This window comes from Pipistrellus kuhlii, unplaced genomic scaffold, assembly GCF_014108245.1.
Source record: "Pipistrellus kuhlii isolate mPipKuh1 unplaced genomic scaffold, mPipKuh1.p scaffold_m20_p_1, whole genome shotgun sequence".
Classification (NCBI taxonomy): Eukaryota; Metazoa; Chordata; class Mammalia; order Chiroptera; family Vespertilionidae; genus Pipistrellus; species Pipistrellus kuhlii.
In genome coordinates this window covers 9,671,546-9,697,192 of record NW_023425404.1, presented here as the reverse complement: position 1 = coordinate 9,697,192, position 25,647 = coordinate 9,671,546, and the positions used below count along the sequence as shown (strand labels likewise).

Below are 25,647 nucleotides of genomic sequence, written 5' to 3'. Positions count from 1 at the left end.
CAACTATATTTGATTTACACAATAAATATTTATGGAAGTATCTTCCATGTCTGTATATAAGACATCTAATTCTAGATAGTAATTATTAGTTTCTGAGCACACAGGAGAAGCAAAATGAAATTATTTAACCCTTTAGTGTAAAAAATTCTATGAAATTCCAAATAATATAAAGTTTATGATGCCAAAATGTACTATAATCAATGAATCATACATTTATTTTTTTCTCAAGAAATTTGTCCATTGCCGTAACTGATTTGGCTCAATGGATAGAGCTTCAGCCTGCAGACTGAAGGTTCCCAGGTTTGAGTCTGGTCAAGGGCACAGGCCTGGGTTACGAGTTTGATCCCCAGTAGGAGGCGTGCAGGAGGCAGCCAATCAATGATTCTCTCTCATCATTGATGTTTATCTCTCTCTCCCCCTTTTCCTTTCTCTCTAAAATCAGTAAAATATATTTAAAAAGAAATTTAAAAATATATATATTTTATTGATTTTTCACAGAGAGGAAGAGAGAGGGATAGAGAGTTAGAAACATCAATGAGAGAGAATCATCGATCAGCTACCTCTTGCACACCCCCTACTGGGGATACGCCCGCAACCAAGGTACATGCCCTTGACCGGAATCGAACCCGGGACCTTTCAGTCCCCAGGCCGATGCTCTATCCACTGAGTCAAACCAGTCCCGGCTTAAAAAGAAATTTGTCCATTGTAGCTAAAATGTTGAATTTATCAGCATGAAGTTGTTCTTAATATTTCCTTATATCCTTTTAACATCCATAGGATATGTAGTGAAGTAGCCTCTTTTATGCCTACTACTAGTAATTTTTGTCTTCTCTCTTTTTTATCCTGACCAGTCTGGCTAGAGATCTATCAACTGCATTCATTTTCTCAAAGAATCAGTTTTGGTTTCACTGATTTCACTTATCTATTTTCTGTTTCATTGATTTCTGCATTTACCTGTATTCTTCCTCTGAAATCTTTGGGTTTAATTTGCTCTTTTCGTAATTTTGTGTGGTAGAAATTTAGATGGCTGATTCGAAACTTTCCCCCCCATAATATAAGCATTTAATGCTATATACTTCCATCAAAGCATGGCTTTAGCTTCCTTCTACAAATTATATTACATTTCTAGTTAGTTCAAGTATTTTTGATTTTGCTTTTCTTTGAGTCTGGGTTATTTAAAAGTGTTGTTTACTTTGCAATTGTTTGAGGATTTTCTAGATATCTTTCTTTATGTTACTGATTTCTAATTTAATTCCATTATGGTTAGAGAATATATTTTGAATAATTTCAATTCTTTTAAATTTGTTAAGGTTGGTTTAATGGCCCAGAAAATGGTCTCTTGGTAAATGTTTTGCTGTTGTTGGTTGGAGTGTTTCATAAATGTTAAGTTGGTTAATTGTGTTTTTAAATGTTCTATCCCCTTAGATTTTCATACTAGTTCTATCATTTTTTTTGTTCTTCCTTTACTTTTTTTAAATTTTTAGATAGGAAGAGAAACACGATATGAGAAATTTTGATCAGTTGCCTCCTGCATGCACCCCAAGCGGGGATTAAACCCACAACCTGGGTATATGCCCTGACTAGGACTCAAACCTGGCACTTTTTGGTGTACAGGATGAGGCTCCAACTGAGTCATCCAGGACTGATGATTTTTTTCAATATACCATTCACAGATACCACTGTTAAAATGAGAATAAATAACCACTGAGGAAGAGCTCAAACTGAAAGTGTTAATCTGCTAAAATGTGATTTACAATGTCTCATCTCTTCTCTCCTAACTGTCCCCTCACAGAAGCTCTACCCACATTATTAACATACATTATTACTAACATATAAATAGACACACATATAATTTGCTCATATGTCTTTCAGTAATATACATTACAGTGAGGACAAGTATATATTTTCAAATTTTTCAATTAAATAGCTTTCCAAACAAAATTCTTTCTTCCATAATTTTAGCCATTTATAAGGTTTTATTTATTAGAATCCCTTTAAAACTATATGAAAAAGAGAAGGCAAGAGTCACCTAATGGGAGAGGAAGGGATCATGGGTTGTAATAAGAAAGCTTCAATTGATGTAAGTCTCCATGGAACATACTTATCAAAAGTTTGAGATAGAAATATCTTTGGGCAGACTATATTTAACCTAAATTTACAATAGTTCCTGGCTTACTCTGAATATTTTATAAAACCAAATATGATACATACAGGGAGTCTTCATTAATGACAGACTAAGTCTTACTTTGCTAACAAGAGCAGGAATGTTCATTGAATTTGTTGCAAATCCCATGCCATATGCCATAGCAGCTTCTACTCCCAAAAAACTTGCCACAAGCTTTTCTAGTTCTTCATGCTTGTCCAGATTTCCTGTGTGAAGAAATTAATGAAGTCAATATCACCAAAGCCAAAATTTAAGAATCATTCATTACTTTACTGCCTGAAATCTAGCTGAAGGAAAAACCTACAACTAATAATATTTTTTTAAAAGCACATTGAGACTGGTTGGAGAGGGGAGATGGAAGAGAGCAACCAAAGGACTTGTGCACATGCATACTAGTATACTAGTATAAGCATAACTCATGGTCACAGAGAGTAGGGGGCTGAGTCATGTGCTAGGGAGTGGGAATGGCCGGGGAGAGTTCAATGGGGAGAAAAGGAGACATATGTAATACTTTAAACAATAAAGAATTTTTTTTTTTTTTTTTAAATCAGGAGGGATATCTAAACTGTGGAGGTCCCCTCTGAGAAGTGAGGGGCCCCAGCCCTCAGCCCAGCTTTCCAGCCCAGGGTTCCAGTGCCAGGAAGAGAAGTCCCCATAACTTCAAGGGAGAAAAGCCAGTGTCGACTGTGGCTGAGTGCGATGGAGGGCTGCTGGAATCCTAGGCAGTTCCTCATAAAGGGTCCATGCATAGACTTGCTCTGATTCATACACTCTGGGTTTCAGCATTGGGGCAGCAGCTCAAAAGGCACCAGGGAAACAAAGGGAGGAACTGAACTGTCTGGCATCAGGGCAAGTCCTGGAGGGGCAGCTTTCTTCCAGACAGAACTGCTGGCAGAAGCCATTGTTCCTTTTTTGAGACCCACCCCATTCCTAACCCACAGAACTGGTAGGTGTACACCATATTTGAGTCTCCATCAAACTGGCTAACACTGTTTTCCTGACCCACAACCCAGGTATGCACCCTGACTGTAATCAAACCATAACCTCCTGGTTCATGGGCCCATGCTCAACCACTGAGCCACACTGGCTGTGCTGAATTGTTTTAATCCACTAAGTTTTGATGTGCTTCACAGTAATAAATATCCAGAACGATGCCTTATAACTTCTATGGTTATCAGTCGCTGGAACAAAATGGAAGAATTTGTAATTTTCCTTTTAACTAAATAAATCTCTTTACATAAATTTGTTATCTTTATAGACTTGTACTACTCATAAAAAAAATTAGCACTTAATGAGTATTTACCATGTTACAAGCACTTTGCATGAATTAGCTTCTTATAACAGTCCTATAAGGTGGGCATTATTATTAGCTCCAAATTACCAATACAGAAATAGGTTAACCTCCATATGTCCACAGGCTCAGATATGAAGTGGTGCTCTTTAATGAGCTATCATTTGCAAAAATCAATAAAGTCAACACTAAAGTTATAAGTAAAACAATAGGAACATACTCTGTATGTATAACATAATGGAAGAGATAAATACGTCTCAGATGTTTTGAAAGCATTAAAATCATCCATTAATTCAAAAAAATAAAGCATTCTTTATCTGATCTAAACTACATGGCAAAGTATGTATTTGGACACATACTCTATCCATATTACTCCCTCCTGAGTAAAAAAGTTAAGAACATCAGTTAGCCAAAGAGCCTACACTCACCAATTTCCTGCCGAGTGCTGCACACGCCAACTCCATACTCCTCTAGGACTTTGGCAGCTGCCTCCTGACATGATCCAGTATTCCGTGCAAATCCAAGATAGTTGTAGGAACCCATGTTTATAACATCTTTAATTGTATTCCCTGTGTACCTGTATTTCAATAGGATGAAAGTTCATGAAACCCATGAACAAGGTCTAATACTTACATATGATAATAAATGTACTGTAATACCAAAGGAAGCAACATATATAGAAAATGGAGAGAATATGGTCTAAATTAAAAATAGCTCAAACTCACTACCAATTAAATGAAATAAATGAAAGTTAAAATACCAATTTTTGCTTATCAATAATGATAATAAAGATTTAAAAACTGACCATAGCCAGTATTAGCCAGGACTATTTCATACATTGTAGATAAGAATATCAGAGTACTTTTTTGGGGGGAGGGCAGTTTGGCAGTACTTATCCATGAAATGATATCATTCAGTAAGGATTAACCAAAGGAAAAGAAAGAGTCACTATACAACTGACCATGTCCCTTTCCCAGGCACACAAACCAGTGATATTCCTAATTGTGGAAGTTCAGACCGTCTGACCCCTCAAGTGCAGACGACATGGTTCAGAGACCCATCTAACTTAAGATGGACATTACATATGAACAAGAAATAAATTGCCAATCTTTTAACTTGAGACTTTGGAGTTTTCAACACAGGATGATGCAGCCCAACCAGCATGTGTACACTATATACATCAATATTGTAGAATACGTTACTGATATGTTAGCCAGTAAAAAACAAGATGCAATATCTCTTCTACAGTATGATACCATTTTTGTAAATCAAAAACTGTGGGTAATCCTAATAGATACATCATATACATATCCCACAGGAAATATCTGGCGGAATAACACACTACAAATTGATAACAATGGTTACCTCTGGGGAGTGAGGATTAGTAGGGCAGTGGATTTGAAAAGGTATATGGTTAGTTTTCATGGGAGACTTTCAATTTATCTTATTGCTTGTCTTTTTTTTTTAATAGCAATGTAATTATGTAATACTTGAGCAATCTAAACAACAAAAGTAAGTTTAATAAATATCAAGTTTTCTAAACTACTGAATCCATTTAAGTAAAAACACTACATATCCTTGAATCATTTGAGAAATCAAAATATCCAGAAATAAATTCAGATATTTGATTCTGGTAAGTAGTAAAATAGAAAGGACAGTTTTTCTTTGTGTGTGTGTGTGTGTGTGTGTGTTTTGTTTGCTTTTTATTTTTGGTTGTTTTTTAAAAAAAATATATTTTTATTGACTTCAGAGAGGAAGGGAAAGGGAGAAATAGAAACATCAATGAGAGAGAATCATTGATTGGCTGCCTCCAGCATGCCCCCTAATGGAGATGGAGCCCGAAACCCAAGCATGTGCCCTTGACCGGAATCAAACCCGGTATCCTTCAGTCCACAGGCCGATGCTCTATCCACTGAGCAAAACCAGCTAAGGCTTATTTTGTTTTAATAGGTCAAATTTTGCTTTCAACTATAACCCAACACAGTATCAAACTAATAAAAAAATGTATTTTAAATATCCCAATAACAATGAACAATATGCAAGGAAACTAATCATGTTGTACTATATTTTCAGCTTCTACTGCTGTTTTGACAAAATACTGTCAAATTTGCAATATAATATTTTAAAAAGTCAAAAAATTCCTTTTTCTGTTGTTAGGAAATAATTTCCCAAAGAAGACTTACCTGAATGACCAGTTATAATCATGAGACTCTCTCTCCATGATGTCCATTCTGGCTCCAGGCACACTACAGATTGGTCGATTCCAGTTGTCTCTAATCCTCATGTAGAGGTTCCTTGTATAGAAGTTTTCAAAATCTTGATACAACGGCACAAAGTCCTACCAACAAATGGTGAAATACCATAAATTTAACTGAGTTACTTTTTAAAAATTTACATCTTCCCTTTTCATATTGCAATAATGCTTGAGAATAACTCAATTATACTGAGTTAGCCCAGCCAGCATGGCTCTGTGGTTGGCCCATGAATCAGAGGTTGAGATTCAATTCCTGCTCAGCACACATGCCTGGGTTGTGAGCTTGATCCCTAATAGGGGGCATGCAGGAGGCAGCTGATTGATATTTCTATCTCATGGATGTTTCTATCTCTCTATCCCTTTCCTTTTCTCTCCCTAAAATCAACCCTATATAATAAAAGGGTAATATGCAAATTGACTGAATGGCAGAATGCCAGTTGCTTGAATGACCGGTTGCTATGATGTGCACTGACCACAAGAGGGCAGAAGCTCAACACAAAACTGCCCCGATGGTCAGTATGCTCCCACAAGGGGCGCTCCGCTCAAGCACAAGCCGGGCTGACAGCTGGTGAGCTCAGGGGTGGTGGCGGGAGCCTCTCCTGCCTCTGTGGCAGTGCTATGGATGTCCAACTGTGGCATAGGCCCACTCCCCGCAGGTCTAACCGCAGTCGGACATCCCCCAAGGGCTCCTGGACTGTGAAAGGGCACAGGCTAGACTGAGGGACCCCACCCAGTGCACAAAATTTTGTGCACTGGGCCTCTAGTAGAAATATAATTTTTAAAAAGATTAAACAAAATTCTACTGAGTTAACTGACACAGAAGACATTTTGAGAGGCAGAAATTCTGTTATTTTAAAAACAATTCTTAATCAGGTAAAAATCATGTAGCTTTGATAGTTGATCTATAAGAAATGGTTGAGCCCTGGCCGGTTTGGCTCAGTGGATAGAGCGTCAGCCTGTGGACTGAAGAGTCCCAGGTTCGATTCCAGTCAAGGGCATGTACCTTGTTGTTGGCACATCCCCATAAAGGATGTGCAAGAGGCAGTTGATCAATGTTTCTCTCCCATTGATGTTTCTAACTCTCTATTTCTCTCCATTCTTGGCACATTGTCAAGGATCAAATGAAATTAATTCAAAGAAAAATGATAAAAGCAAGAAGCTCTTAAAAAGTAGCTTCTATAGCCAAAACCGTTTGGCTCAGTGGATAGAGCATCGGCCTGCAGACTGAAGGGTCCCAAGTTTGATTCTGGTCAAGGGCATGTACCTTGGTTGCAGCACATCCCCAGTAGGGGTGTGCATGAGGCAGCTAATGGATGTTTCTGATGTTTCTCTCTCTCTCATCGATGTTTCTAACTCTCTACCCCTCTCTCTTATTCTCTGTAAAAAAATCAATAAAATATATTTTTAAAAAGAAAAAGCTTATAGAAAGATCCCTACATGTGGTTTCTTTCCTTAAATGGGAGTTTTTAATAAATATTAAAAAACAGCCCTACCCGGTTTGGCTCAGTGGATAAAACTTCGGCCTTCGGACCAAAGAGTGGGTCCAGGGTTCGATTCTGGTAAGGGCATGTACCTCGGTTGCAGGCTCCTCCCTGGGCCAGGCCCTGGTCAGGGTGTTTGTGGGAGGTAACCAATCGGTATTTCTCTCACATCAATGATTTTGTCTTTCCCTCTCTCTCCCACTCTCTCTAAAAAATCAATGGAAAAATATCCTCAGGTGAGGATTAAAAATAAATTACTAATAATAAAAAATAATTTTTGCTGAAACCGGTTTGGCTCAGTGAATAGAGTGTTGGCCTGCAGACTCAAGGGTCCCGGGTTTGATTCCAGTCAGGAGTATATGCCTTGGTTGCGGGCATATCCCCAGTGGGGGGTGTACAGGAGGCAGCTGATTGATGTTTCTCTCTCATCGATGTTTCTAACTCTCACCCTCTCCCTTCCTCTCTGTAAAAAATCAACAAAATATATATATATATTAAAAAGAAGAAAAAAAATACATATATAAAAAAGATTCTCAAAATGAATCTCCACAATCAAGAACTTAACACCCCTTTTTCATCGCTGAAATTAAGTTGTATTAAAATTAAGCCTGTAAAAAAAATAAAGTCACAGTAGAGCTAAAATGAATGAATGAATATGCCATGTCCCATGTGGTCTGACCACTGCTCAGAATACACATGACTAGACCAAATAGAATCTACTTAAATCCTGAAGGTAAAGTGTAAAACACATAAATAAAACTGTATTACAGTTTTACTAGTCAGAAAACCACCGAGCTTCAAGGTCTCAGGTCTGGGCTTGGTGCCAAACAATAAAAGGGTAATATGCTAATTAGACCAGACAGCCGAAATACCTTCCAGATGTCCTTACAGACAAAGCCGAGGCGGCAGGGGCCAAGGCAGAAGTGGTTAGGGGCGATCAGGCAGACAGGCAAGTGGTTAGGGGTGATCAAGCAGGCAGGCCAGTGGTTAGGAGACAGTGGTCCCGGATTGCGAGAGAAATGGCTGACTGCTGGTTTAGGCCCGAACAGTGGGACATCCCTCAAGGGGTCCCGGATTGCAAGAGGGTGCAGGCTGGGCTGAGGGGACTGCCCCCCAAGCACAAATTTTGTGTACCAGGGCCTCTGGTTTGTTAAATAAAGTGTACGTTTTATTTTATAAAAGATTTTCATTGTTAAGAAGACCCTACATAAAACTTTGAAATCAATAACCTTCTATAATATTGGACTCTAAAGTGCCCAGTAAATAAGCCTCACAGTAGATGAAATTTCTTTATAAAAGTCCAGAATAGTCAGAAAGGAGCCTATGTATTTGCAGTATCTGATACCATTGAAATTGGTTCTAACATTTACATTTCTTTAAGAGAAAAATATCTATAAATGATATGTTTATCACAATTGGAAATTTATTACTTAAATAGTATGTGCTTTTTGATAGTTTCCTCTCCTGTTTGTTAAATGATAGAAGAAAATAGACTTGCACAGTTATGTCACTCCAAAGATATTACAGACCAAAAGCAGTTGGGGCAGAAGGCAGAAGAGAGGATTCCCATAGCTAAGCTCAAGGGTAGCAGCTTTACTAGTAACTGCAGTTAAAGTTAAGAAGAGAGCACTGAAGGGTAGCTAACCAAACTCCCCGCAGCCCAGCAATGAACTAAGAAAGGAGACAGAAGGGGATAGCTACTTGGCCTAGCAATGAAGTGATAAAGGGAACAGAAAGGGATAGCTACTTGGGATTCCAGTTCTGTGCAAGAGGAATATCTGTTTCCAAAAATACTTGAAATATTCTAGGACTAGAGGTAACTGAGAGGACTTCTCTTTTCATTCATTCATTCAAATACTTTACCAAACATCCTTTTAAATGGCATACTTATTTTTAAAAACTACATTCTCACTGAGGGAATTGGATATCAATAAGGCAAAAAAAAAAAAAAAAAAAAAAAAAAGAGGGGGGGCTTTGATCTAAACCTTACATCCCATAGAGAAATTAATTTGAAACGAATCAAAGTCTTAAGTGTAAACTATGCAACTATAAAATCTTTAGAAAAATCTTCATACAGTGCTGTCAATGTAAAGTGGTGCAGTGACAGTGGAAAACAGTTTGGTGGTTTCTCAAAAGGGTAAACATATATTTCTGTATGACACAGTATTTTTAGGTATATTCCAAAAGAACTGAAAATAGATATTTAAACAAGTACACAAATGTATATAGCAGCACTATTCACAACAGCCAAAAGTTGGTAACAATCCATCATCAATGGATGGATGGATGGATGAACAAAATGTGGTATACCCATACAATGAAACAGTATCTATACTAATAAAAGGGTAATATGCTACTTAGACTGAGTCAACCAGACATCTTCTGGTCATTTGGTCCTCCTTCTAGACAAAGGCACGGTGGTGGGGGCCAAGGCAGAGGCGGATAGGTGCAATCAGGCAGGCAAACAGAGGGGTTAGGGGCCATCAGGCAGGCATACAGGTGAGCAATTAGGAGTCAGCAGTCCCATATTGCAAAAGAAATGTTGGACTGCTGGGTCAGGCCTAAACTGGCAGTCAGACATCCCCTGAGGGGTCCCAGGCCTAAACCTGCAGTCAGACATCCCATGAAGGGTCCCAGATTGGAGAGGGTGCAGGCCAAGCTGAGGGAACCCCCACTCCCGTGAATGAATTTCATGCACTGGGCATCTAGTTAATAATAATTAATCTTTCTCCACAACAAATGACGCTGCCTCTGCAGCCACTTAGCAGAGGTGGGTTGCTGCCTCCATTCTGTGGGAAACAACACTACTAGCTCTGACCGTCCATACCTCAGCGGGGAAGGCAGCACAGGCAGTGCCAACTGCACCCCACGTGTGTGCGCGGGGTGTCCTCCTGCTTCCTTCTCCCTTCAGAGTCAGTTCTGGCCAATGCATGTCCTGTCGCCTTGGATCATTTTCCTGGTGAACTTGCTTTAATCATTGGATTAACAGATACCCAAACAGGATTACCCCTGTCCTCAGATAGCCCACATGGACTTCCCTGGTTTCCAAGGAGACATGGGACTGCCGTCCTCCCTGCTGGTTCGTATCAATATTCTGAAGCTCTCAGTGTGATCTCCTGATTACATTTGGAATTTTCTTGGGTCTCCAAAACAGTTCTTGGAAAGTAACTGTTCTTCAAAGCTCCTGATTCTACATCCTATTTCTTGGTCAAAACATAAATCTCAATTTGGTTACAAAATATTTTGAGAGGAAAGGAAAAACCTTTTTATCCAGAGAAGTGTGTGTGCTGCAGGAGTAGGTATCTTCCTAGACCATCTGTCCCAAAAAAGAGGGTGCATGCCAGTCTTTGGGTACAGCTGCTGGTACTCGGGTGTATCTCTGGAGCCACAGCTCCAGGTCACTGCCCCTGTGCCGAGTCCATGTGCAGCGCCCTCAGTGCTGGAGCACAGGAAGCCCATTCCAGGAGGCGGGGAATGAATATCACCTTCCGTTTCAGGAGCTGTGATTGAGGCCAGGGAAACTGGCGTGGGGCATTTTTTTAAAAGCATTTCTTTCCCATTTTCCTTGTGTATAAAATTTTGGTTCCTCAGATGACTGAAACACCAATATTTTTATCACTTTCTAATTTGCACTTTATTTGTTTCCTCCCATACTTGCTCTCTGGACAGATGTTGGTGTGAGTGCTGGAGCCTGGTGAGGGGTGGGGGATGAGGAGTGCCTTTCCTCCCACGGGGCAGGACTCCCCCTCCCTCTTGTCCCACCTTTATCTTCCCTTTTCTGTTCAGAGAGCTCGAATTGAGCGGAGTTGAAGTTCACAGGCCAGGGCACATCTTTTATTTATTTAACTGTGTTGCCCAAGAGAACTTGATTGTAAATAAAAAAGAAATCTGTTATATACTTTAAAAAAAAAATCTTTCTCCACAACAAAATTCAATTAGTGAAAATCTTATATTTAATGTTTTGGCCAATTTAAGAACACAAATAGAAACACACAAAATTAACACAAGGCTCTGCCCATCACAGTTTACTGGACATTAAAACAGTGCCACAATAGGGGTAGAAGAGTAAAAGCTGAATGTGCTTTACATGACTTGTGGTGTGAGTTTAAGTTATGATTGCAAATCTAGAATTTCCCAACGTCTCCAGATAAACTCCACAGTCCTATTATACAAAAGGACTATTGCTCCTATGACAAAGAAGCTTTCTCTGAAAAGCTAAATATTGCTGAAATATTTCAAGACATTTGATGACAATAAAAAACATAATACTGTACACCAAAAACAGGCTAGTGAAAAACTCCAATGTTTTAATTTCTGGTAACATCTTTGCTAGAGAAGGAAATAACTCCATAAGATATATAGAGATATGGTTATAACATGACAAAATTGTTTCAAAACTTCAACTAAGAGAATTTTTAAATCCCAAATAATTTCCACCTGAAATGTTAAAATTGGAGTCATCCTATGGTTAAAAAGCATTATACAGTTAGGAGTATTTATTTTATAAACCAGCAATGTTGTCTTTACCTCTATCTAATTAAGAAAACTAGGTGATATAACTTGTAAAAGGTTATTAGACTGGTGACTAAACTCTGTGAACCACAACTAAGAGCTTTCCCTACTAGTCATTCAAGACATACTATTATTTGTTCTTTCCTGTTTTTACAGACAAAAAGCTACTTCTTTGCTGTTTCTATGCTGTCCATCAAGGCATAAAATGTGATTTCAAGATTAAAAATTTTCCCTAAATCTAAAACTGAATCATCTATGTGTTTTATATGTGCATATGTATTATACATATACACACACCTTCAAAAGACTCAAGACTTTTTACTATTACCACCAATTACCATACCACTCCGATCTCAAACATTTACTAAATGGATAATATGTGTCAAACACTCTTCTGGGCACTAGGTAGAAAGTAGCAAATAAAAAGATAACAATAGATGCTAAGCAAGAAAAATGTATAAAATGTAAAGTATGTTAGTGAAAAATACTAATGGAAACAGAAATCAAACAAGAAAGGAGAATGTAAAATGCTAAAGTCATGCTAAAATTTAGCTTAGGTGGCAAGGGTAAAATAAAGAAGGAAAAGGAAGCAGGAGAACTATCCTTGATACCATCTGGAGGAAGAGCTTTCCTGGCAGGCAAACAGCAAATGGCAATGAGGCAGACGTGTACTTGGTGTGTTCAAGAAACTGCAAAGGCCAGTGTGACTGGAGCAGATGAGTGAGGGGCTAAGCAGTCAGAGATGAGGTTTGGGTGATAATGAAGGCTGATAAGAAGTAGCTGATTTGGCCAAAACAGGTTTGGCTCAGTGGATAGAGCGTCGGCTTGCAGACTAAGGGGTCCCGGGTTCGATTCTGGTCAGGGGCATGTGCATTGATTGCGGGAGCATCCTCAGTGGAGGGTGTGTGTGTGGGGGGGGGGGGGGCAGCTGATCGATGGTTCTCTCTCATTGATGTTTCTGACTATCCCTCTCTCTTCCTCTCTCTGTAAAAAAGATCAATAAAATGTATTTTTTTAATAAAGTAGCTGATTTGGATCTGCTGATGGACCACACATGGCATGTGATGGAAAGAAGAATCAAGGGTAACTCCAAGGTTTTTTGCTTAAGCAACTGGCAGATGAGAACTGAGATTCATAGAGACTGAGAGGACAGCTAATTGGTTAGGGGGCAAGGCAGGTCAGTTTTAGATACTATGTAAAACTGAAATTTCTATGTGAAGATGTCAAGTGGGCAGTTGGATATAAGGTCTAGAGTTCAATGAGTTAGTCAGTATAGAATGGAATCACATTCCATTCTACACAATGGAATATGATTCATCAATTAAAAGGAATGAATTACTGAAATATATAACATGGATTAACCTCAATGATACTATGCCACGTGAAAAAAGCCAGACACAAAAGATCTCATGTTGTGTGTCCCATTTTTATAAATGTCTAGAGACAGAAAGTAGCTTAGTGTTAGGGAAGAAAAGGAAAGAGTGTCAACTAATTGGTACAGGGTTTCTTTTTCAGATGATAAAAATTTTATAAAAATCAAATAAGGATTTGGTGCTGGCTGCACAACTCTATAAGAAACACTGAATTGTACATCTTGTAAACAGGTGATCTTTATAGCATGTACTAATATGTTTTCTCAATAAAGCTGTTGGCTACTGGCCTGGGCTCCACACATACCACAAAACAATGGAAAGTACCACTCTTTTTAAATCCATGGAACCAAAAAGATAAACCAAGTGATAATCCCCAGCTTACTACATCAGGCAACTATACTCCATTAAAAGTTTCCAAAATTACTGCTAAAATGACAACTGTCAAAATATTCATAGTAAGCTACTTTTTGAAGGAGATAAAAAGTAAGACCCTCTGAATATATTTCAATCAAGTTCCTTCTTTTGTATTTTGAAAATCAAACATATCAGGATGTAAACTATCTTATCCCTTCCATTTTTGATCATGAACAAATTGTAGAGGCAAAATGTTAAGTTTAAAATTTAGTAAGTGTGTAGCAACTTGTTATCACAATTTGCTCCTTAGACTTCTAGGTATTTCCTATCTGACCACTAGAACATTTTCATTAATTCAAGCTTTTGCTTTACCTATCACATTAATGTTTCTGGCTTACTAGCTTCATTTCACATGAAAACAGAAATAAACCACAGACTTGTAGAAACAACATTCTCATCCAAATCAGGACTGTTAATAGAGGATACAGCAGCAGGGAATTCCAAAAATTTTATGCAATGTATATAAAATATAACAAACTCATACAAATTCATCTTTTTTAGAAACTAGAGGATTGGTGCATGACATTTGTGCCCTGGGGCGGGGGGGTCCCCTCAGCCCAGCCTGTGCCCTTTTGCAGTCCTGGACCCTTCAAGGGATGTCTGCCTGCCGGCTTAGTCCTGGTCACCCTGGACCTAAACCGACAGGCAGACATCCCTCTCGCAGTCTGTGGCTCTCACAGTCCGGGACCCCTAGCTCCTTACTGCCCGCCTGCAGCAAGAGAGGCTCCTGCCACTGCCACTGCACTCACCAGTGGTGTGTCAGCTGAGTGGTGCTCCCCTTGTGGGAGTGCACTGACAGTCCGGTGTTGAATGTCTGCCTGGTGGCCAGTGCGCATCATAGCAACCTACCACTCGTTCTGCTGTTCAGTTGATTTGCATATTAGCCTTTTATTATATTAGAAATGTGTAATTCAGTTTTACCCAAAGTAACATGCTAAGAATTAGCATAAATAGTTAAAATGGGCACTCCTTTGTAATGGAATGAGGAAGAAAATAAGACTGATTATGAATACCACTCACTGGGTGAAATGAGGAAGTGGCAACCTTATACCGCTATTTGCATTTTATGATCTCAAGCAAGCACTTTCCCTCACCTCTTTTCAATGTTAACACTAAAATTTGCCTATCCCTGGACTACATCTAATCCAGCATCAAAAAACAAGCTCTAGCCGAAACCAGTTTGGCTCAGTGGATAGAGCGTTGGCCTGTGGACTGAAGGTCCCAGTTTCGATTCAGGTCAAGGGCATGTACCTTGGTTGCAGGCACACCCCCAGTAGAGGGTGTGCAAGAGGCAGCTGATCGATAACTCTCTCTCATCGATGTTTCTAACTCTCTATCCCTCTCTGTAAAAAATCAACAAAATATATATTTTAAAAAAAACAAGCTCTACCATAAGACTGAATTATTCTTTCTTTCCCTCTAAAAGTAATCAAAGAATTATATGCATATATACAAGGCCCATGGACACAGACAATAATGTGGTGAAGATTTGGGGCAGGGTCCGGGTGGAGGGGAGAAAGGTTTGAGAGGATGGGGGACATCTGTAATACTGTCAACAATAAAATAAATAAATAGCCCTAGCCGGTTTGGCTCAGTGGACCAAAGGGTCCCTGGTTCAATTCCAGTCACGAACATGTACCTCAGTTGAAGGCTCAATCCTTAGCCCTGTTGGAAAGCCTGAGGGAGGCAATCAACTGATGCATTTCTCTCACATTGATGTTTCTTTCTGTCTCTCCCCTTCCCTTTCACTCTCTCTTAAAAAAAAAAAAAAAAAAAAAAAATCAATGGAAAATATCCTCAGGTGAAGATTAATATTTATTATTACTTCCTCCAAGAATTATTTCCTGACTAATCCTATGCTACTCAGTTTACTTTTTTGTTCTAAATTTGCATACAATTGGAGGACTATTTACCTATAGAAAGCTTTGCAAAGGCCCATAAATTCAAAGTGTTAATGTTTCTTCAACAAAATTAGAAACTGAAAGAATAAAATCTATGTGTTCCAATTTTTTCACATAGAGTTAGACACACATAGATAGTCCCAATACTTAAACAATTTACCCTAAAACATGAAACAAGTTCCAAAGACTATTCACCAACTTATTCACCAAGTAATTCAGATGAATCCCCTCCATCACAGTTGGCAGAGCACCAGCTGTGCAAACTCTATGGTCATTCTCCGGCTCAAAAACTGCCCAGGACTCCTCGGTGCCTACCAAACCTTAGTTTACATTCAAAACACAATTTTTCATATACCCAAACACTTCTCATGTCTTTACCCACACTATCCTCTCTATACCACAATCAGCTCATCCCCACCTCTACCCCTACCTGTCATTTATTAGTTCTCTACAGTATGTTGTCACTATAACAAGTCCTTGTAGATAAAGACTTTCTAGTTTGAGTATGTGATAGAACTTTAGGTCCCATCAGTCATAACTGCCATCAATTCAGTCTAGTAGGAAAAGATGGCCTGTAAAAAAGTAATTGCAATACCACACAATACAGTAAGTGTAGTGAACTGTAAGTTGTGGTAAGTAAGCCATACCTGAGAGATCTAAAAACAAAACATGACCAAAAACACACACACACACACACACACACACACATCAACATACTATGGATGCATACTAGCTAAAAAGTCTATTCAGGCCTTAATCGGTTTGGCTCAGTGGATAGAGTGTCAGCCTGTGGATTCAAGGATACCAGGTTCAATTCCAGTCAAGGGCATGTACGCTGTTGTGGGCACATACCCAGTAGGGAGTATGCAGGAAGCAGCTGATGGATGTTTCTAACCCTAACCCTAACCCTAACCCTTCATCTCTGTAAAAAATAAATAAATAAATTTTATATATATATATATATATATATATATATATATATATATATATTTTTTTTTTTTTTTTAATATATTTTATTGATTTTTTACAGAGAGGAAGAGAGAGGGATAGAGTTAGAAACATCGATGAGAGAGAATCATTGATCAGCTGCCTCCTACAAACCCCCTACCGAAGTTGTGACCCCAACCAAGGTACATGCCCTTGACTGGAATCGAACCTGGGACGTTTTAGTCCGCAGACCGACGCTCTACCACTAAGCCAAACCGGTTTCAGCCTAACTTTATTTCTTTTTGAGAATAAGTAACATGTGTTTATTGTACAAAACTCTAGGGGGGGGCAAAGTAGTATCAGAGAAAAGAGAAGTGAATTAGGTCCTCCTCCCCAGAGACATTATCACTGCTGTTTACCAATACTAACATAAGGTGGTTTCTACTATAAACAGAGTAGTTGAGCCATTCTGCTTATTTGTTTGTGGACAGGACCTGATTTGTGAACCAGACATTTATATATAATGTGTTTATGAGAAAACATCCTGAGTTCTAAAGAACAAAATCTTTTCAGGTGACTGTGGACACAACTTTGGATACAATATGGTATTGTGAAGAGAAAGAACATGGGTTTCGGCTCTTTACTAACATGTGCCTGCATACCAGTTCTGAAACTAAGCATCTTAGGAAAACATTACTTAACTTGGACACATATCCAAGTTTCAGGTTTGATCCCAAGTCATGGCGTACATTGGAGGCAAAGGCTCAATGTTTCTCCCTTACATTAATGTTTCTCTCTCCCCCTCCCCTCCCCTCCTCCCCCCTCCCCTCCCCTCTCCTTCCCTCCCCTCCTCCCTCTCTCTCTCTCTCTCTCTCTCTCTCTCTCTCTCTCTCTCATCAAGGAAAAAAACATATCCTCGATGAGGACTGAAAATAAAGTTAAGTACTTTTTTTTAATATATATTTTTTATTGATTTCAGAGAGGAAAGGAGAGAGGGGGAGAGAGAAACATCAATGGTGAGAGAGAATCACTGATCAGCTCCCTCCTGACCACCCCCTACTGGGGATTCGAGCCCACAACCTGGACATGTGCCTTTGACCAACGCTCCATCCACTGAGCCAAACCAGCTAGGGCAAGAAAAGTTAAGTTCTTTAGTTTCTCCATGCCTTTAACCTTGTTTTCAGCTTTCTTTGTGAAAACTTTAACTGCATCTGGAATATTTTTATTTTAATGTGTACCAAAATATATAAAGGAAAAAAACTGAGTGAAAATACCAAGATTTCTATAAAAGGCTTCCATTCACAGAATTAAAAATTCTCTTAACAATTACCTTTTGTTCTTCTCTTTCTGTTGCATAGTGACACTTTTCAATTCTCCAATACCTCAAGAAATCTCGAAGGTATCCAAAGAGGGTGAGTACACCATACCCCACATAAGTAAGCACAGCAACCAGCATTGGGGTTTCTTCGAAAGCTTCGTTAAAGGGTCTTTTATACAGTCCTCCATTTTGTGTAACATGATGGACCTGAAAGAGAGATTTAAAATGTTTACTTCAATAACACTAAGAAAGATTTCTATTTAAAAAAATCTAAGCAGTCTTCACAAATTTGTATAACTATACCTTTGAAATTCTCTAAATAATTGTTTAAAAAACCCACAAAGATCTAAACAGGGCATCACTTTTTTTCCAAGAGAAGTAAGTTACACATAATTGAGATGAACAGCAAACAAAAAAAGAGAGGGAGAGAGACTGTCTAACAACAATGCCTGACTCTTTTCTATTATTATTTGATTTCATGAATTAGACCCTAAAATACTATTGTTGGAGAATACATAGTTTCCTTTGTTCTAATAAAGAAAACAAGAAATACTGGGGGGAACACTTTGTAAAGTATGTGACTGTCTAACTACTAATACAAAATAATATTGAATGTAAATCATAATTGGGGGGGGGGGGGGAAGCAAACAAAAATATAAATCAACCGAAAAAGCCTATCCTGAAAAAATAGTCTATTAGCTAATAAAGTGATGAAAAGTAAACTCAGTTTTAGAATTAAATATTTATAAATTTGTTTTACTGCTCTATGTCCTTAAAGACTCAATCATAGTATTCCAAACATCAGCATTAGGCCCCTGTGAAAACATACACAATGCTTACTTTTGTGAGTGGTCCAGCAATGTGTAAAAGGAGAAAGTGAAATCCAATGCAAGGGATATAGTAATCAGTAACTGTCATGAAAAAATCAGTAACTCCATCTAAGTGTCCATTCAAATGCTATAAGATTATCCCTGGTTTCATTCATTCTTTGAGGGACCTGAATTTTATTTTTTTAATTTATTTTTAAAATATCTTTTATTGATTTTTTACAAAGAGGAAGGGAAAGAGAGAGTTAGAAATATCAATGAGAGAGAAACATTGATCAGCTGCCTCCTGCACCACACCCCACCCCACTGGAGATGCCCTCACACCCAAGGTACATGCCCCTGACCGGACCCGAACCAAACTCGGGACCCTTCAGTCCGCAGGCCGACAGTCTATCCACTGAGCCAAACCGGCTTTGGTGGGACCTGAATTTTAATATACAGATACCAAGCCACTTACTTTTAATATCATAACTTAAAGCTTTTTATTTTTTGGTCAATTTTAATGGAAATCTTATTTTACAGAAAAAATTCACTAGAGCATTTTTTAATTGATTACAGAAAGAAAAGAAAGGAGGAAGGGAGGAAGAGAGGGAGGAAGGAAGAGAAGGAGAGAGACATCAATGATGAGAGAGATTCATTGATCAGCTGCCCGGCCTCTTGTATGCCCCACACTGGGGATCAAGCCCACAACCTGGGCATGTGCCCTGACCAAGAATGGAGCCCTGACTTCCTGGCTCATAGGCTGACGCTCAATCACTGAGGCACACACCAAGCAGGAGCATATTTTTCAAGTGAGCTATGTACTAGAGTTATGAAAAGTCCCAAAGGAAGAGAAGATTTTTGCCCTCTCAGGTAACCTGATCAGAGATCTGATGTAAACTATATAATAAGAACAAATTAATAAAAATTTACAAATCTGTAGAAACTAATATGATATATATTGTACATACCCTTGGGCTAAATATGGCTTAGAATATTGTATCCTGATAATGTTAGTTTGAGAAAGTTAAGAACAGTTTGGGAAAAAATAGTTGTATTTGACAAAGAAAAGACATACAGATAGGCATAATACATGGGATCTATTGGTACTGATTCAATTTGACTGCCCAAAGAACAGGAAAACTATTCGTAAAACTGATTTAAGTCTTCATCAATCTCTTCTTTAATATTAATTATTAAATATTGATACAAGAGATTGTATCAATATTTAATACTTAAACTTTCTATGCAGAAGTAAGGTTGTAATATGTTTAGAAGAGAATAGCTAGCAATGAGCCAATATCTAAAGACAGAAAATTATTTTAAAGTTAATAATACATAAGCTATTAAGGTAAATAAAACAAAATCAAAAGCATTCAAAACACAAGAAAAATAACATTCTGATCATCACTTTAAAAAAACTACATTTAAAAATATTTTGTCATACCAGTACCCAACTCTCCTTAACTCTAAAATTGTTTCAACTATTTTCTCTCAATTGAACAGAAAAGTAAAATGTGAGGCAATTTTCAGAGCTCCCAAGTCTAAAAAAATGTATGACACATTTATGCCAGGAATGCTGTGGTTAGATCTCTTTAAAAGATATCCACCTGGATTTGAGACACACCCAAACCAGCAGGTCCAAGTAAACGCAAACAATTGGTTGAACTGTCTAGGAAGAAGGAAGTTAAACCATTAGTTTGCTTTTAAATACTATGTGATTCTATCGCAGCCCCTTTTAAAATGGAATGTATTTGAAGGAATTGAGATTCAACTCTGAAGGAATTTTTGGAATGTGGCCTCAGTAAAAAACTCAGGTCATTCTTAGGCGTCACTGAATCTGCTGCTGATTCCATCTAAGTAGTCTTCATTTCAATTATTATATCCTTCACCTTCTGACTGTTGTTGTTTATGGTTTCCCTCTGTGTGTAAGTTCTCTCTGAGTTCACCTACTCTTTCCCTAAGTTCATTGAGCATCCTATAACCAGTGTTTTAAACTCTGTATCTGGTAGATTGCTAGCTTCCATTTTTGGTCACATGCCTATAAGCAACCAACCATACTTTTAAGTCACTAACAACCAAAGCAAAAATGAGGTGCTGTATAATCAAAAAATAAAACCATAAACTTAATATATATGCATTAAAATCATCTGGAAGGAGACACAAGAAACTGGGGTGGGGAGTAAAATGGGGGAAGGAAACATAATTTCTACTTATAACCCTCTGAACCAATTTATTTTTCATTTCTAACTAAGACTATATATTATTGAATTTTTGTTTATCATTTTTATTTTTTAAATGTTTAAACTAAATTTTTTCACTGATTTTATTCACTATTTGGATAAAATGTTATTAATAAAAGCAACATACTCTTCTCATCCTAACTTCAGGTCAGCTCACAGTCTACAAACTCTCTAGAGAATTCTCATCTACTTGTTAGATCTCAAAAGGACTTGGCATGCTAATGAGTAATTGCAAATTTACATTTTAATCTCCAATTCCCCCACCCCCAACCCCCCAAACTCTAAATTTCTACCAGCCTCCTATCTAGCTCCACTTGGATATGCCAAAATCAACAACTCTGAAGCTGAATTTATCTCACCATCTTAACTCCTCCCTAAATTCAAACCTGACCTCCTCTCTCCTGTATTACCTACCTAGTTGACAGAATCACCATCCAGTCAACCCAGTCTCCCAAGTCTGGAGTCATCTTTAGCTCCACCTTATCTTCTGGTTTCCACCTAGAACTAGTAATGAATTTTCATGCCTTAATTCAAAACTTTCTTGTGGGGCACCAAGGAATTTTAAAGAGACTGCGAATGTCCTACATCTTGAGGGAAGTATTGGAGACACAGTATACATACAGGTAAAAAATCATGGAATTGTACAGCTAGCACATATTATGCACTTAACTGAATGTATATTGCTCCTCAATTTAAAAACAAAACCTCAATACCTCTTCCTTCAGTGAGCTACTGCAATACTCTCCCCACACTCAATTATCCTTCCAGTCACACTAAACTTCTTGCCACAGTCTTTCCAAAAAGAATCCTCCTCCATGAGGAATGAAAATCTAATAAGTCAATGACTAGTGTCCAATACTGGAAAGTCAAGAAGCAGTAATATAAACATGTTAGATTATGGAGGTAAATGTTAAAAGAATCTGCTAAAATATAAATTAGTTATCTCTGAAGATGAAGAATATGGTAGAAGAGAGCAGAAGACTTTGTATATCTGAAAACAAACCTTGTGGAACTGTCCGATGCTCCATACCAAGTGTTATAGATAAAGGGTTGCTAGGAATTCTTAGGTCCTACAGCATTGGACCACAGAGCTATTCTGGCTGTGAATGTGCACTATTTTCAAGACAAGGAAATAGTGACTCCAGCCCTGGCCAGTGTTACTCACTGGATAGAGCGTCGACCCATGCACTGAAAAGTCATGGGTTCCATTCCTGGTCAAGGGCACATATTGGGTGACAGATCTGATCCCCTGCTCCAGTTGGGGTGCATAGGGGAGGCAACCGATCACTTTGTCTCTCTCACATCAATGTCTCTCTCTTCCTCTCCCACCCTACCACTCTCTAAAAAAAGTCAATGGTAAAAATATCCTCGGGTAAAAATTAACAATAACAACAAAAATGGCTATAAAGTTGATTCAGAGATTATTGGGTTCTAGGGGGAATTCACCTCAGATTCAACAGTTCAGAGACTCAGACTGACAGCCTGGAGCATGAGGAATTGAGAAGGCTGGGACAACACATGACCTCCATACTTCAAAAGGTCCAGAGCAGAGCATTGAACACTGAACCTAAAAAGATTATTCCTGAGCCCTAGGGAGATAATTAGGTTCAGATTAGGTACAAATTATGTCATGATATGATTAAGGCCCTTTAAGAAGAATAAGCAAAGATCTCCACTGAGGAAATTCCATGTGAGCGCGCTATGAGAGGACCTCTACAAGCCAAGAAGAGGACCCTCACCAAGAATCAAGTCTTCCTGGCCTCCAGAACCAGAAGAAATAAATGTCTGTTGTTTAAGCCAGCCAGTCTTCTGGCAGCCTGAAGAAACAGACATAATGCATACAACGCACTCTCAATTGGTTTAGGATAAAATAATCATGTTTGTGCATGAGGACATGTGTAAAGAGAATGATGGAGAATTTTCTTCACGGACCATGTGTGAATCAGTTGCATTTACAATGTAGCTTTACTTTTTATTATTATTAGTTTTAATTCTCACCCAGGGAGTGAGGATATTTTTTCCATTTATTTTTTGAAAGAGAATAGAAGGGTGTGGGAAGGGAGAGAGAGAAGAGAGAAACATCAGTGTGGAAGAGGCATACAGGTTGCTTCCCACCACAGCCCAACAGAGGAAGGATCAAACCTGCAACCCAGATAGATGCCCTTGACAGGAAATCGAACCCAAGACCCTCCATTGAGCAGGTGGACATTCTAACCATTGAACCACACCAGCCAGGGTATGTATCTTTACCATTTATTTATTTATTTATTTATTTTGGTTAATCCTCACCTAAGGATATCTTTTACATTGATTTTTGTGGGGGTTTTTTTTTTTTGTTTGTTTTTTTCATCGACAGAAGGAAGGGAGGGAGGGAGAGAGAGATAAACAGGGAAACATTGAAGCAAGAGACACTTCGATTGGCTGCCCTCTAGGGAATTGAACCCAAGACCTTCTGGGGTACAAGCCAACACTCTAACCACAGAACCACATTAGCAATGGCTTATTTATTTTAAATTTATCTTTATTATTTAAAGTATTATAAATGTACTTCCTTTTTTCCCCCTTTGACCTCCTCCATCCCACTCCTACCCCACCACCAGGCATTCACAATATTACTGTCTGTCTCCATAGGTTATATATATATATATATATATATATATATATATATATATATATGCTTATAAGTTCTTTGGTTAAACTCTTTCCACCCACCCCCTCTGAAATATGTCAGTCAATTGCTGCTTCAATGTCTCTGGACCTATTTTGTTTATCAGTTTATTTTGTTCATTAAATTCCACATGTAAGTGAGATTATGTGATACTTGTCTTTCTCTGACAGACTTATTTCACTTAGCATAATACTCTCCAGATCCCTCCATGCTGTCTCAAAGAGTAAGAGATCCTTATTTTTTATAGCCACACAGTATTCCATTGTGTAAATGGAATCATTACCTTTTAATACTTCAGTATGACTTCAAAACAGACATTCTCTTACATAACTACAGAACAATTACCAAAATCAGAAAATTGATAGAATACTAATAACTACTCCACATTCTTAATTGTCCTACTGATGTCCTTTACAACAAAAGGAAGTCCTGGATCACCCTGGCTAGGTAGCTCAATTGGTTGGAGTGTCATTCCCATACACCGGGTCAGGGCACATACAAAAGTCAACAAGTGAATGTATGGATGGGTGGAACAAGTCTTAGTCATGCGCGCGCACGCTCTCTCTCTCTCTCTCTCTCTCTCTCTCTCTCTCTCTCTCTCTCTCTCTCCCGCCCCCTTCTCAAAAATCAATAAATAAAAATTTTAAAATAAAAAGCTAATAGAAAAAAAAGAAAGTCCTAGATCATGTGTTGCATTCTGTCTCTTTAGTTTCAGAAAAGAAAATGTTTTTACTATACTGTAAACTGACTTGAACTGAATGATCTTGAGCAGAGGTTTCAAGAATCCCATGAAAGGCCCTAGCTCAGTGGTCAGCAAACTGTGGTTCGCGAGCCACATGCGGCTCTTTGGCCCCTTGAGTTTTTAGCAAAGGCCAGCTTAGGAGTACCCTAATTAAGTTAACAATGTACCTACCTCTACAGTTTAAATTTAAAAATTTGGCTCTCAAAAGAAATTTCGATCACTGTGTTGATATTTGGTTCTGTTGTCTAATGAGTTTGCCAACCACTCCCCTAGTTGGTTTGCCTCAGTGGATGGAGCATTGGCCTGAGGAATGAAGGGTCCTGGGTTTGATTCTGGTCAGGAGCACATGACTGAGGTGCGGGCTCAATCACCAGTGGCGGGGTGAGAGGGCTGCGTGCAAGAGGCAGCTGATCAATGATTCTCTCTCATCATTGATGTTTCTCTCTCTCTCGCCTTCTCCCTTCCTCTCTGAAATCAGTGAAAATAAAAATAAAAAAAGAATCCCATGAAAGGAACAGAGTAACTATGTAATTATACAACAATGAGAAAGTAACAGTGTAAATTTCTGATAAGAATACAAAAACCACATGAATATCTTTGTTTAAAGCAAATAAACATTCCTACTGAATGTAGGATGAGTGAACCTGCCCCATCACCACAGACACTGCCCACCTGATGTACAATTTCGAACATTATATAAAAAAAGTCAAATGTCCAATATGAAATATCCATTATTCTTCAACAATCAAAGGGATGTTACTATGCATTTTCCAGCAAATAAGCCCTATTCATTTCCAGTGGTATAGCCTGCTATTCCTTAGAAGTTTTGCCTTAAATGGTCTTTTCTTGGAATTTTACTGCAGTGTTTTAGTCTCTCCTTACTGCATACCATACATAGTAGCGAAAATAGTTCGGAGCTTTGAGCTTGTCACACAAGCTATTCCATGTTCCGAACATATCTATAATAATTTATAATAATAAAAGCATAATATGCTAATTAAACCAGATGTTCAGGACGAAGCAGGGGCTGCGAGGGAAGCCGGTGCCAGCTGCCAGGGGAAGGAAGGCCTACTCTTGCACGAAGAGTTTCAAAAGTCTTTTTTTTTTTTTTTTTGAGCAGGCATATTTTGAAAAGTAGGGAGCACACATTCTTTTTTTCTTGCAAACTGGGTAAGTTCCCTAATTTTGTCAATAAGTATCTCATATAGCCGGGACCGGTTTAGCTCAATGGATAGAGCGTCGGCTTGGGGACTGAAGGGACCCGGGTTCGATTCCGGTCAAGGGCATGTACCTTGGTTGCGGGCATATCCCCAGTGGGGGGTGTGCAAGAGGCAACTGATCGATGACTCTCTCTCATCGATGTTTCTAACTCTCTATCTCTCTCCCTTCCTCTCTGTACAAAATCAATAAAATATATTTAAAAAAAAAAAAAGTATCTCATATAGAATGCACTGAAAAGTGCTTCCAAAATTGCCCAGCTCATGTGCTCAGTGGTTGAGTGTCAACCTATGAACCAGGAGGTCATGGTTCAATTCCTGGTGAGGGCACATGCC

At 38.5% G+C, this 25,647-nt stretch overlaps 1 protein-coding gene across 4 annotated transcripts in view; it reads right to left on the bottom strand.

The window, feature by feature from the left end:
• The window catches only part of SPTLC2 (serine palmitoyltransferase long chain base subunit 2), a 93,565-nt gene that overhangs the window by 49,927 nt on the left and 17,991 nt on the right, over positions 1 to 25,647 (bottom strand). For all 4 annotated transcript variants that reach the window (XM_036430271.2, XM_036430258.2, XM_036430297.2 and 1 more), the window contains exons 2-5: positions 17,648 to 17,842; positions 5,639 to 5,793; positions 3,884 to 4,032; positions 2,246 to 2,370 (exon numbers count right to left, since the gene is read on the bottom strand). In XM_036430271.2, the coding sequence (XP_036286164.1) occupies positions 2,246 to 2,370; positions 3,884 to 4,032; positions 5,639 to 5,793; positions 17,648 to 17,842 (624 nt within the window). The remainder of the gene's footprint in view (positions 1 to 2,245; positions 2,371 to 3,883; positions 4,033 to 5,638; positions 5,794 to 17,647; positions 17,843 to 25,647) is intronic.